General features: G+C 41.9%; 1 protein-coding gene across 1 annotated transcript; it reads left to right on the forward strand.

The window, feature by feature from the left end:
* Window positions 1-52: 52 nt before the first annotated feature.
* On the forward strand, window positions 53-9,918 carry PNO1 (partner of NOB1 homolog). Its single transcript, XM_060116832.1, has 7 exons — window positions 53-336; window positions 571-720; window positions 3,370-3,453; window positions 3,642-3,702; window positions 3,939-4,056; window positions 8,476-8,546; window positions 9,239-9,918. Exons 1-7 carry the CDS (start codon window positions 130-132, stop codon window positions 9,304-9,306), a joined length of 759 nt encoding a protein of 252 aa, XP_059972815.1. The 5' UTR covers window positions 53-129; the 3' UTR covers window positions 9,307-9,918.
* Window positions 9,919-13,484: the final 3,566 nt, after the last annotated feature.

A 13,484-nucleotide genomic window follows, 5' to 3' on the forward strand; every position in this document is an offset into this window, starting at 1 on the left:
CTTCTTAGGAAAGGGGGCGGAGCCCTAGGGCTGGTTGGCGAAGGCTGGGTCCTGCGAGGCGCGCCTGCGCCATGCAGCCCTGCACGTGTTCGAGCCGCAAGCTTCCGCTGGCGCTGGAGTTTCTTGAGGATGCAAACCGAGATGGAGGCACAGAGTCCCTTGGCAGAGGCCGGCTTCACCCAGGTCACCCGAAAAGGTGGCCGGCAGGCGAAGAAACGGCAGGCTGAGCAGCTGTCCGCACCGGAGGAGGGCGGGGACGCATCCCGCATGGACACCGAGGAGGCCCGGCCCGCCAAGAGGCCCGTCTTCCCGCCCCTCTCCGGGGACGGGTTTCTGGTACTGGCGGGGACCGAGGGACAGGAACGGGGCAGGGGCCAGAGGCGGGTCAGGACGGTGGCCTCTGGGTGATGTTGAAGCTTTTTCTGGAGTGAAGCTCTTAGAGAGGTGACTCTCCTGATGTTTAATTCGTCCAGTTAAAGGGGGCTTTTTGATAATCAGCTGTTGTTTCATATCTCCACCCACCCACTGTTCCTCCAGACAACTCCTGAGTTGTGTTTTCTTGTATCATAGGGTGGGAAAGAAGAAACCAGAAAAATTCCAGTCCCAGCTAACAGATATACTCCCTTAAAAGAGAACTGGATGAAGATATTTACTCCTATCGTGGAGCATTTGGGACTTCAGATACGCTTTAACTTGAAATCGAGGAATATAGAAATCAGGGTGAGGATGATATTAACTATTTTCAAATATACTGCGGTTTCTCTTTTCTACGGGGATGAAAAGGCATGAATAGACTTTACTTAATGAGGCTTATTTTGTTGAATGATTTTCTTCCAGTTTTCTAATATATTTTAGTGTTTGAACCTCTCAAATGCCTTCAGAATCTGCATGCAACACAATTATTAGTTGAACTCATAAGTTCGGCCTGAAATCATACTAAAGTACTAGCTGTGTCTTAGAAGACTTTTAATAATGTTCTGTTTTAATTGAGAAAAGGCTTAGTAAAGAGGTTGTCATGTTTCAGAAGTATTTAAATAAGCAACCAAAGTACTTGCTGCAGTACAGGTGCTATATATTTTAGTGGTATTTTTTGAAAAAAAAGTATTATTTTAAGAATAAGTGTAAATTATGTATAAATGTGTTTATTTACGTATTCATTTGTTCATTCCATGATGTCAGTCTGGGAGTTAGACAAATAAAATTAGTAAACTTTGGGGTATTTTTTTATTATTTATTTATTTATTTATTTTTGGCTGTGTTGGGTCTTCGTTGCTGCGTGCAGACTTTCTCTAGTTGCAACGAGCGGGCGCTACTCTTCGTTGCAGTGCGCGGGCTTCTCACTGTGGTGGCTTCTCTTATTGGGGAGCACAGGCTCTAGGCGTGCCGGCTTCAGTAGTTGTGGCGCATGGGCTCAGTTGTTGTGGCACACGGGCTCAGTAGTTATGGCTCAGGGCTCTAGAGCGCAGGCTCAGTAGTTGTGGCGCACAGGCTTAGTTGCTGCGCGGCATGTGGGATCTTCCCAGACCAGGGCTCGAACCCGTGTCCCCTGCACTGGCAGGCAGATTCCTAACCACTGCACCATCAGGTAAGCCGGGTTTTTTTTTTTCAGGGTGCCAATTTTGTATCAAAATCAGTGACCAAAAGTAATTATATCTTCCTTTTTAACGATTCATTATCAGGAGTGGTGTAGACTCATCTCTGTTGAAGGACTAGAATAATGGAATAAAGCAAAGAGGCACTGGTCTAAATAGTTGGCAAAGTTTAAAATACAGAACTTGACAGTAGCATTCCTCTTTGTTCCCACTGGCACTTTCATTCAGGTTTTTATGGCTTTCTGCCAGAACCTCTTGTTTGCTTATAAGTGTCTAAGTGTCCTTTACCTCATTGCTTTAAACCTCCTTTCACCATCCCATCCTCTATGCCAGAGCCAGATTAATTTTCTCAGACCACACTGGTTTTATTGATATCTTGGTATCTTCAGTATTTCTGAAAGATAAAAGTTTTTGACAATTTGCCTTTCAAGTAGGAGTCTCATTCCCAAGTTCTCTCACCATCTCTTTGAACATTTTTCTGTCCATCATTATGGATGGATTTGCTCTCTGAAGGCCCTCTCCTCCCTTCTCCCTTCTTCTTCCTCAGTTTCATCATCTTTCAGGGTCTAGCTCAAGTTCTTTCTCCTTTACCATCAGTCCATTTTTCAGTCTTGTCTTCAGGGCCTAAACGTTTATTGTGCTTAACTGTCTTAAGAATTGCAGCACCATCAATTTGGATTCCACTGACATTTGTTGATACTGCTTTGTGCCAGACACATAGCAGTGGTTTGGCAGGCACTACATCATTTTGGTCTTCAGGACAGTCCTTTGAGGTAGATGACATACCCCATCTAACAGATGTGAGGAAACCTGCCAAGGAGTTTCTTGGCCAAAGTCATCAATGCTAGTAGGGACTCTTCCATTCCAACCTCCTTATTTTACAGATGAGAAAACTTAAGACCTAGAGCATGCATGGGACTTGCCTAAAGTCACATATAGAATTGCGCCTGGGATCTAGTTTTATATGTGCTATTACACAACCCTGTATGGTTTCAAATTTGTCAAATATGTGGTCTCCTCAACTCGATTGTGAGTCTGTGTGGGGGAGTAGAAATGATGGTTTTGGAATCAGATCTGTGTTCAAATCTTATTTTTTCACTTTTTGGTACTTGAGTTTCCTCAAATATAAAAGTATTTATCTTACTTAAATTTAGGTTGACATGAAGATTAGAGCTATAGTGTGTCAGGCACCTTTGTAGTACACATCATTTACAGGGATGGGCATTTTATGAATAGCACCTATATCTGTGATTACTGAATAAACTCTTTGAGGGCAGGATCCCCTGCTTTAACCATTCTTGGTAATTAGTACTAGAGTTATTGCTTTGGGAAAGAAAAATCAGCACAGGAATGATGGTTGAAGTCGGGAGATTAGATCAGGACTCCCAGGGAGACTGCATTGAAGGAGAAGAGAAGAGGACCAGCTTGGGTGGAGATGGGCTGAGGATGGAGGTCCTTCAGAATGGGAGCCATTGGAGGAATCTTGCTGGTAACTCCAGAGTCAGATCAGCCTTGGAGTACAGTAAGTCATTTGACAGTCTTTGGGGGGCACTGCCCAGTTCTGGAGTTAGCAGAGTTTTGTTTTGAAAATTAAACATGGTACTTACCTCACCAAAAACTGGGTCATAGAGAATGTATTGGGGAAGGGTGGTGGTGAAGGAAATTATAATAATTGGAAAGGTCAATCCTAGTAGTTTGTTAGAATATTATCTTTTTCATTCCGAGCTATAATTTGTGCTCCCTAGCCCCACCTTTTTTTTTTTTTTTTTTTTAACAGACTTGTAAAGAAACCAAAGATGTTAGCGCTCTGACAAAAGCAGCTGATTTTGTGAAAGCCTTTCTTCTTGGGTTTCAGGTAGAGGTGAGTGATTTCATGATATCTGAAATGGGGGCTCGGAAAATACGCTATATGACTGATTTGATGGATTTGGGCTTTTTTTTTTTTTTTAATTTGAGTGTTGTAGTTCTACAATTTATGAGAGTTAGCTTAACACTCATTCGCAGGTGCCTGAATGGAAGAGCTTCACAGTATGTATTTCTGTATTGTAGGACGCACTTGCCCTCATTAGGTTGGATGACCTCTTCCTAGAGTCTTTTGAAATTACAGATGGTGAGTGTATGGTGGTCTTTTCATATGAACTACTAGATGGCACTTTTGTATTGCTTTGTCTTGTACCTGAGTCTCAGCTTTCCAGTCACATTAGTTGAGTCGTGTTATTAGCAGCTTTTTCAAAAATGCGTGTTTTGTGTCCTTCAGTAGGGAAATTTGGCGAATGATTAAACTTCCCATGGAAGTGGGTGATGCTGGGATGGCTTCCCTCCTGAGGTCTTGCTTTTCTCATTTAGTTAAGCCCTTAAAGGGAGACCACCTGTCGAGGGCAATAGGAAGAATTGCTGGCAAAGGAGGAAAAACCAAATTCACCATCGAGAACGTGACACGGACACGGATAGTTCTGGCTGATGTGTAAGTATGTGGTCTTGAGAAAATTATTGTCATAATTTATAGTTGATCGTTTGCTGGTTTCAAGAAGTGATAAAGATTGTATTTTACATATAGCGTAGCCACTAAATCTTTGTCAGGATATGGTTCTGGGTGAATAGTTACCTACTTTGAAAACAGATTTAGTTGAGAAAATCTTAGATATTATAGCTTTTTTCTCAATTAGTAATGAAGGAAATGTTTAGAATCACTGTTAAAAGAAATTACATGACAGGTGAAGATTGAAATAGTATCTCAGGAGAATCTATTAAATCAGTAGAGGAGAGCAAGGAGTAGGTGTGTTGAATGCCATCATGAGGCTTTCCTTTAAAAAAGAGAAACATAAATGTATATACACACACATGCACGTATATATAAAGGCCTTTCATAAAAGGAAGGTGAGCATTGCACATTGTGGGAAAAACTAGAGAGCAGTTATATGTGAACATCAATAAGATGATACAGGCTTAAAATAAGGGTGCAGGAAGTCAAGCTGGGATTACCGTTCCCTGCCGGAGGTTGAAGCTGCTCTGTTGCCAGTTTGGGGTTACTGGCAGATGGCACAGAGATTATATAATGCCGTGAAGTTGGGAAACGAAGCAGTTGACTGAGAGGAGGAGGGACCTGCCTACTGCTAAATCCAGAAATAATTTTATTTAAAATCATCTCATCTTTGCTCTGAACCAAGGGGCTTACCATTATTTTCGAATCTGAATTTTAGACTTTTTTATACTGTAAATAGAAAACTATTAACACTACATTGGTGGCCCTGTTTACCTGAAGACAGGTGTGTTATAATTTTGACCTTTTATGACTTGAGCCTGGAGTTGGGACCACGGAGCCATGGGAAAAGCTCTTTTGAACTAGAAATTTCAAAAATTGAAATGTTTACCACACTTTAAAATATCATAAACAACCCTGAACGTTTTTGTTAATTTAGGAACTTTAAAATGTAACTGATTTGCTAGTCCAGTTATGGTTAACGCATCATATTAAGTTTATAATTTATAAATGTATCAGTGTATTTCTAAGGGCTAACTTAAAATTTACTCATTGAACTAATTTTTTAAACGGCTGTGTTACAGTGTGGTTTACATACAATCAAAGTCACCTGTTTTAGGTATATAATTCAATGGGTTTTTGGCAAATACTCTGCAGTCCTGTGATCCCACTGTGCTCATTTCCATCAACCCAAAAGTTCCTTGTGCATCTTTGCAGCCCCTCCCAATTCCCAGGCAATCGCTCATATCCTTTCTGTCACTATGGTTTTGCCTTTTCTCGAAATTCATATAGGTGGAAATACACACTATGTAGTCTTTGATATATGGCTTCTTTTAATTAGCGTGTTGTTTCAAGTTTCTCCATTTTGTTGGGGGTTAGTAGTAGGTTTTTTTCAGTGCCAAGTACTGGCAACGAAATGTACTGTCTTGCAGTTTTTGCTGTAAATAGGCTAATTGGAATCCACATGTTCAACAATTTATATTATTTGTGATACAGCCATAAGATGGACTGTTATGCACCCATAAATGTTATTTTTGATGAGTTGCTGAAAACCTGGCAAAGATCACAGTAGGATGTGAACAAAATATAAAACTGAAAACCATTTGTTCCAGATACATTCCGGATATCGAATGGGAAAGAATGTGACCTATGTGTCCTGAGACCTGTTTGCCATTCCACCTACTGCCCCATTGCTTTGGTTGTTTTAGCAGCAAAACTACTCACACTGTATGCATCCTTGCTTCTGTATCTCCTCATCTTTCATGCTGTACTTCACAGAATTTTGTTTTTATCGAAGTTACACATACACATACTTTAAAATAATTCCTCCTGTCTGCTTCCATTTCCCCCTCCTCTGAGGGAGGAAATTTCAAGTCTTCAAGTTCAGCTAGCTAACTTGTAAAAATTATTTTTCCTCTGTATTTCCAAATAGCTTTGTATAGCAGCTTAATTTTTTCCCCTCAGATTCACTGTTGCTTTTCTCCTGTGAAAGATGAAGATTTCTCTTTTGGACTTCCCCACCTCCGCCCGCATGCTCAACCTTTCCAGCGGTCCCGTTTGCTTGCCCCTCCCTCTACACTGTGGGTTTGGTTCGACTCAAGCTCAGTATTACCTGAGCGTGAAATCGGTGCGCAGGGTATTAACAGCTGAGCCAGGTGGTGTACTGTGGTTACTTTATCTGTCCTCTGCAACTTTGTTGTCACGTGAAGAAATAATTCTTACGTTTCTGTGTGCTTTCTCAATATTTCAGCGTACTAATTGAATAGAAAGCCATACATTGTCTGTATCTCCGCTTGGTGGACTCAGATGCATCAGACATTTTGGAAATCTCTCCTGGAGCCTTCTGTTCCAGAAGCACTGCTACCCTCTGCCTGGCACACAGCTGCCATCCCGGCTCCTTCTTTCACCATTGCCCCTTTGGTGTTTGAATCCCTCGGTTCTTGGATTCTTTGTCCTGCGTCCTCCTTGTTTTGGTGGTGTAGGTAGTCCTGGAGCTCGCTTAGCACAGGAAGGACATTTGTGAGACCTGGTTGGGAAGATGTCTTCTCTTCTGGCCGAGTATACAAATCTGTTGTGAATCATTCTCATTCAGAATTCCTTCCTGCAACTTAATCTTCTAATCCTTCTATTCAGTTTTCTTAACATCCTGTTGTTGATTCATGAGTGCCTGAAAATTGCTTTTCTAATCTCACTGGTTCTGGGGTTTGTTTTGGTTTGTTTTTCTTCTTTTCTCCCTGCACTTTCTGTTTCTGTACTGCTTTATTCCACTTGCTGGTTGTGCCTTCTACTCTTTTGCACTGGGTGCTTTCCTCGGATTCTGGTTCCTCAGTGTGGGCGTCATATGTTAAGGGTGGGGCCGTAAGGAGCAGACTAGAAACCTGGGCTCGGGATGCTTGTGGGTGGGCTAGGGGTGGGGGGCTGGTGGCCTGTAGGCTTCACTTAGGATGATTGCCAGCCTGTTTCTTTGGGGAAGCCCTGTTGTCAGTATCTTTAGTCTTTCCCAATGAGCAGGCCAGGTTCCCCAGAGAAGCATTCTCTAGTCTCTCTGCTGACAGACTTTTGGAGCCCAGTTACGGAAGACAGTTGGAAGTCTCGCTGCTCATTGTGCAGACGTTTGCTTGGCATTGCCCCTGTTGTCGTCCTGGTGCTCCTACTTCCACTGTGCCTGGTGCCCCTGGTCCAGACCCCAGGTCTTTCACCTTCTGCAGTGAGCAGCCCCACCCCTTAATTTTTACCAGAGTTACAGAGGGGTAGTAAGGTGGTTGCCTGGTCGCCCAGAGTGGGGAAGGAAACCTGGGGATCATCCTGAACAGACTTTAACTGATTCTCTTGTTTTTAGCCTCATTTTTACCCCAATTTCAGAAATGCCTGAGCCTTTGGAAGGGAGAGGGTTCTGTTTGACATCCCCCCTGAAGATTTTGGTGTCAGTTTACTAAGTTTACTGATATTTTGGAAGATGGTCTCAGAAAAGCAAAATGCTATATTGCCAGTCTAATTTGAACCATTTGGCAAGGAATGCCCATTAAAAAGGTCTGGATGATCTCCAGAGAGTAGTGAAGAAATTCAAAGAATCTTAAATCTTTTTTTTTCTTTTAATTTATTTTTATTTATTTATATTTGTCTGTGTTGGGTCTTCGTTGCTGCGTGCAGGCTTTCTCTAGTTGCAGCAAGCGGGCTTCTCATTGCGGTGGCTTCTTTTGTTGCGGAGCATGGGCTCTAGGCACGTGGGCTCAGTAGTTGTGGCGCGTGGGCTCTAGAGCGCAGGAGTTGTGGTGCACAGGCTTAGTTGCTCCACGGCATGTGGGATCCTCCCGGAGCAGGGCTCGAACCCATATTCCCTGCAGTGGCAGGTGGATTTTTAACCACTGCGCCACCAGGGAAGTCCCTAAATAATGTTTAGAAAGCTTTGCAGTTAAAATACAAATATGTTTTAACTAAGTACGGTATTACCTGCATCTGGGTACTTTAATATTCCCAGCTCTGCCAGTGCGTCATCTCGGACAGGTGTTCTGGTTTCTCACTAACTTGTTTCCTCGTATGTAAAGTGGGCATAACTTCTGCCTGATAAAGCTCATGCGAGGATTAAATGAGAACATGTATGTAAAGCCCTAGCGTGTTGGAGAGCACTCAGTGGATAGGAGCCATTGTTCACCAAGGGTCTTAAAGAACTGAATTTTGTTTTTTAATTTTTATGTCTTTCCCTCATAATTTTCTGCTGGGATATAATGCACTTATCATTCCCCTTCAGAGTGGTTTTCAGTATACTTACAGAGTTGTGCAACCATCACCACCACCTTTATTTAGGCATCTGTATCTATCGTGAGTTTCCAGAGTTTCTGGATCATGGGACTTAGTTAAGGAAATGCTTTTTGCTGCTAACCTGTCTCACTTTATCTCTTGCAGGAAAGTTCACATCCTTGGTTCTTTCCAGAACATCAAGATGGCAAGAACTGCTATTTGCAACCTCATCCTGGGTAACAGCAGTTTCTTCCTATGTTGTTTTCTCTGAAAGAAAAGAACAGGGAATTTAGGAACTCAGATCACATTTGCAGGTCACTTTAGGGTCAGGGTGATGATAAAGGTAGCAAGCAGAAACTCTTGGGGGTTGACAAATGTGGGCCCAGAGAGAAAGCAGGAATATTTTTGCTTGGATTCCATCTGCAAACCCGAGAGAAAGGGTTTATTGGATTACATTGCTTACATCATCGCTGCATCCCCTGATGAGGTGCACTAGGGAGCCCTTCCAGAATAGCAGGCAGCACTGTTTTAGGTTCAGCCAAAAGGGAGCTGCTGAGCAGCATCAGTCAGTCATCTTAATTGACTTACTTAGTCCCAGTCTCAAACCACGAAGTACAGTCACTTGCGGTCAGAGCCGTGGGTGGTAGCGCTTGCTCGGGAAATGTGTGGGACTCGCCGCAGTGCCCAGGTCAGTTGTGCCCAGGTCTGACTGGCTGCTTTTCGAAACATTTTGACAACTCGGTGTCTTTGGCTGTTAGGATTTAAAATGTTCTTTGGAGAATATTTATGTGGTTTCCTTTATGGTTCTTTTGTTGATTTAAGGTAGATCCAGCAGAAAATGTCCCTGTCCTTTGTAGAGTTGCAGACCATTTTCCATGTAGCATCTATATGTATACGTGTGGATAAGCTTTTTTATTTTCTCCTGCAGGAAATCCTCCATCAAAGGTTTATGGCAATATTCGTGCTGTGGCTAGCAGAGTGGCAGACCGATTCTGATTTCAAATCAGAGACTTTTTATCTTGTCTTTGGACTCTAGAGAAAAAGGCTTTCCCCTCTACAAGTGGTCACCAGACACCATGTGAAGAACTTTTCAGTCATGGATACCATTATTTATACGAGCACATTAAGTATAATTTATATTTTCCATTTTAAATCACATGTAGATTTGCATAGTTTATAATCCTCTCATTTGGAGGGAAACTTATTTTAAAAAACAGTTCTGTATTAGCTTCTAAGCTTTTTGTTTATAAATTTATAAAAAGTTATTTCTTCTCTGTGAGTTGTAATTAAAAGAATCATCTCAGAAAACCTCTCTTGACTTGTGACCCTTAATACTGGATGGTGTGTGAATATTTTAGACCCAGGTCATAGCAGCAGTTTGGATATACTCTGAACCAAGGAAGGCTAATATTTGTACCTATTTTTGCAGTTTGTAAAATTAAAGACTACATACATCACAAGGTTGATGTGAGGAAAGAGTTTTATTTTTTAAGTAAGTGTTTAATGAAAGCAGTCAGACCTTACCAGTGTTCGGGTATACTTCTTCTAAGTAGTAAAGGTGAAATATGATAAAAGAATATTTTGACCCCTAAGAAAACTACTATATTCTGCAAATGTTTTAACAGGTGTCTACCTAAATGTTCTGATTTATATTATGCATTTTTTAATGAAAGAAGCCTACTTCATTAAACTGTGTGATGTTATTCTCTTGTACATCTCTACAACCATTGACCAAAACTTTAAACTTTAATGATAGGAGTATTAGAAAGTACATGTAAGAACTAGAAAAAGTGCTGTTTTTAAGTATTGCTATTAAGCTTTCTATTACGTGTGCCACTGTCCCAAACTAGTCTGTACATTGCATTGGGATTAGATATACTTAATATTACAGTGGGAATCCAGTGGGAAATTGCTGGAAATGTCCCAGCAGTAACTTTTTGATCCTTTGGCAACACAACAGCATGGAGAGTGTATGTGTATGTTGATATCATTTTACTCATATCCTTTTGAAAAGGAATTTGTTGGGACTGTCTTATTCTGGAGCCTGCAAAGGCTTTAGGAGGTACTTGCCTACCCCCCACCCTTTGTCCAGGAAGTTATATGCAAAATTGTGAGTACTTAGGGTGTACTTTTGTAAGGAATGGGTCCACAGTTTTAATCAGGTTTCCAAAGCGCGTGGCTGAGATGAACCATCGCTATGTAACCATAAACATTTTGTGTTGATTCTTAAAGAGCATAATTTTGATTGGAAAAACACGGGTTTTCTATGTTAAAGTGAAGTAATCTTTTGGTATTGTTTGCATTTACTTCCTTTTGAAGATTTCTTACGTAGTTAGAACTATCGGGAATATAAGAGCAAATATATTTCTTTGGCAGTTGCTAAAATTTGGGATACTGAACTTTTACCATCTTGAGTTTTGGGCCTCTCCCTGGGCAAACATCCCCAACCCCCAGGGAATCAGCACTGCTTGGGGCTTGAAAGGGAAACAAAATGTTAGAGGAAACCCAGCTAATTTCTGGAATGGAATAATGAAGAAAAAATAGAGGTAATAAATCTGACTACATCACAGTGGTAGTTGCAGTGGGAGTTGATCTTGACCTGGATGAAATCACTTCTTCAAATTCTTCTCTAAGGCCTGGACATGAAATCTAACACCAAAAACCTTAGCGATGCTTATCCACATTTTTGTGGCACCTGTCATGCTAACCTGTGATTATTTTAGTGTCTGCCTCCCACCCTAAAGCCTCTGATCTTCAGATTCTCAGTATCTAGTACAATTTCGGACACATCATATAACAGTTTATTAACGTACTAATTGCTACTTGGCTGGGGAACAGGCATGAAAGAGGAGTATTTTCTTAGATACTCAGTGGCCGGTAAGGGAAGAGACCTTGTTGTTTCCTCCTAGTCGTTCCAGAAGATTTGGACTCTAATTCTCATCCTAGCTACAGAAGAAAGCTCATGTTCGTTAGGCATCTGGGAAAGAGACCTGATTTTCCTGATTCCAGAGCCATGGGACAGCATGCTGAATGTTAGATTATTGAGTACACGGTGACAGTGTACATAACCATCCTACAACTTGCAAAATGCTTGTATTATACAAATGTTAATTACTCATTTGGTGAAAGAAATCAGTAATCTTCAAAGACACCAGTAATCTGAAGGAGGTTTGGGAGAGCAAGGACTCGCTAATTTGATCTGGTTAGCTGATAAATTTATAATGCCCAAGGTTAGTAGAAAGTTGAAGTGGCAGTGGACTTTAGCTTAAAATGTGAGCTAATTTAATGAGCGATTTTTGAGCACGTGGGAATTTTTTTTTTTTTTTTTTTTTTTGCGGTACGCGGGCCTCTCACTGTCGTGGCCTCTTCTGTTGTGGAGCACAGGCTCCGGACGCGCAAGCTCAGCAGCGGCCACGGCTCATGGGCCCAGCCGCTCCGTGGCATGCGGGATAGCCCCGGACTGGGGCACGAACCCGTGTCCCCTGCATCGGCAGGCGGACTCTCAACCACTGTGCCACCAGGGAAGCCCGGAGCATGTGGGAATTTTTGAAGATGAGAATTGTTTGAAGGACTTCCCTGGTGGTGCAGTGGTTAAGAATCTGCCTGCCAATGCAGGGGACACCAGTTCGAGCCCTGGTCCGGGAAGAGCCCACATGCCGCGCAGCAACTAAGGCAGTGCGCCACAGCCACTGAGCCTGTGCTCTAGAGCCCGTGCGCCACAACTACTGAAGCCCGCACGCCTAGACCCGTGCTCCGCAGTAAGAGAAGCCTGTGCACCGCAACGAAGAGTAGCCCCCGCTCGCCGCAACTAGAGAAAGCCCACGTGCAGCAGCAAAGACCCAACACAGCCAAAAAAAAAAAAAAAAAATCCATTCTATGAAACAAAAATTGTTTCAAGACATATATGAGCTTGAACAGCATTTCTTTCTAAGTCCTGGAAAGTATCCAGAAAGATTTCTACCATCTTGTCTACTCTTTCTTTTAAACTGTGGTAAAATATACATGATTCACCATTCTAGCCATTTCAAACTGTACAGCTCAGTGACACTAAGTACATTCTCATGCAACCATCATCCACCATTTCCAGAACTTTTATATCTTCCCCATCTGACAGTGTACCCATTCAACACTAACTCTCTACTTCCCCCTCCTCCTGGCCCTTGGGAACCACCATTCTACTTTCTGAGTTTGACAACTCCAGGAACTTATATAAAAAATACAGTATTTGTTCTTTTGTGACTGGCTCTTTTTTCTTAGCATGTCTTCAAAGTTCATCCGTGTTACAGCATGTGTCAAAATTTCCTTTTCTGGCTAATAACATCCCATTGTATGTATATACCACATTTTGATTATCCATCTGTCATGGATGTTTTGGTTGCTTTCAAGTTTTGGCTGTTGTGAATAATGCCGCTATGAACATGGGTGTGCAAACACTTCTAGTCCCTACTGTCACTTATCTTGGGCAAGCATCCAGAAGTGGAATTGCTGGGTCATATGGTAAATCTGTGTTTAATTTGAGGAACCATTATACCATTTTTCCACAATGACTACACCATTTGATATCCACACCAACAGTGCACAAGCCTTCCAGCTGCTTCATATCCTTACCAACACTTTTATTTTGCTAATGGCAATGCTAATGGGTATGAAGTGGTATCTTGTTTTAATTTGCATCTCCACAATGACTAGTGATATTGAGCATCTTTTCATGTGGTGTTGGCCATTTGTGTACCTTTCTGGAGAAATACCTATTCACGTCCTTTTGCCCACTTTTTAATCAGGTGGTTTTTGAGTCGTAGTCTTTACATATTCTAGATAGCCATCTCTTAGCAGATACATGATGTACAAATATTTTCTCCCATTCCGTGCATTGCTGACTCACTTTGTCATCTTTTCTACTCTTAAGACCATTAGAACTAGGTAAAGAAAGGGAGACCTAGGGTTTAAAATGTTAACTATTGGTTTAGGCCTAACTAACCTATACTCCTGGTTCAAAGAGCCAAGGAATCCAGTGCATAGTATCTCATAACTAGTGCATGCCTGACAATATGGGTGTTTTGGGTATAAAACACCAAGAGTCCATAATTTACCTGGGCCAGGTACATCATTTCCCGTCACAAGAACCTCAAGTGCTTATTACAGTGCAGGCATGGTGTAGGAACCCTACAGAGTTG

This window comes from Mesoplodon densirostris, chromosome 14, assembly GCF_025265405.1.
Source record: "Mesoplodon densirostris isolate mMesDen1 chromosome 14, mMesDen1 primary haplotype, whole genome shotgun sequence".
Classification (NCBI taxonomy): Eukaryota; Metazoa; Chordata; class Mammalia; order Artiodactyla; family Ziphiidae; genus Mesoplodon; species Mesoplodon densirostris.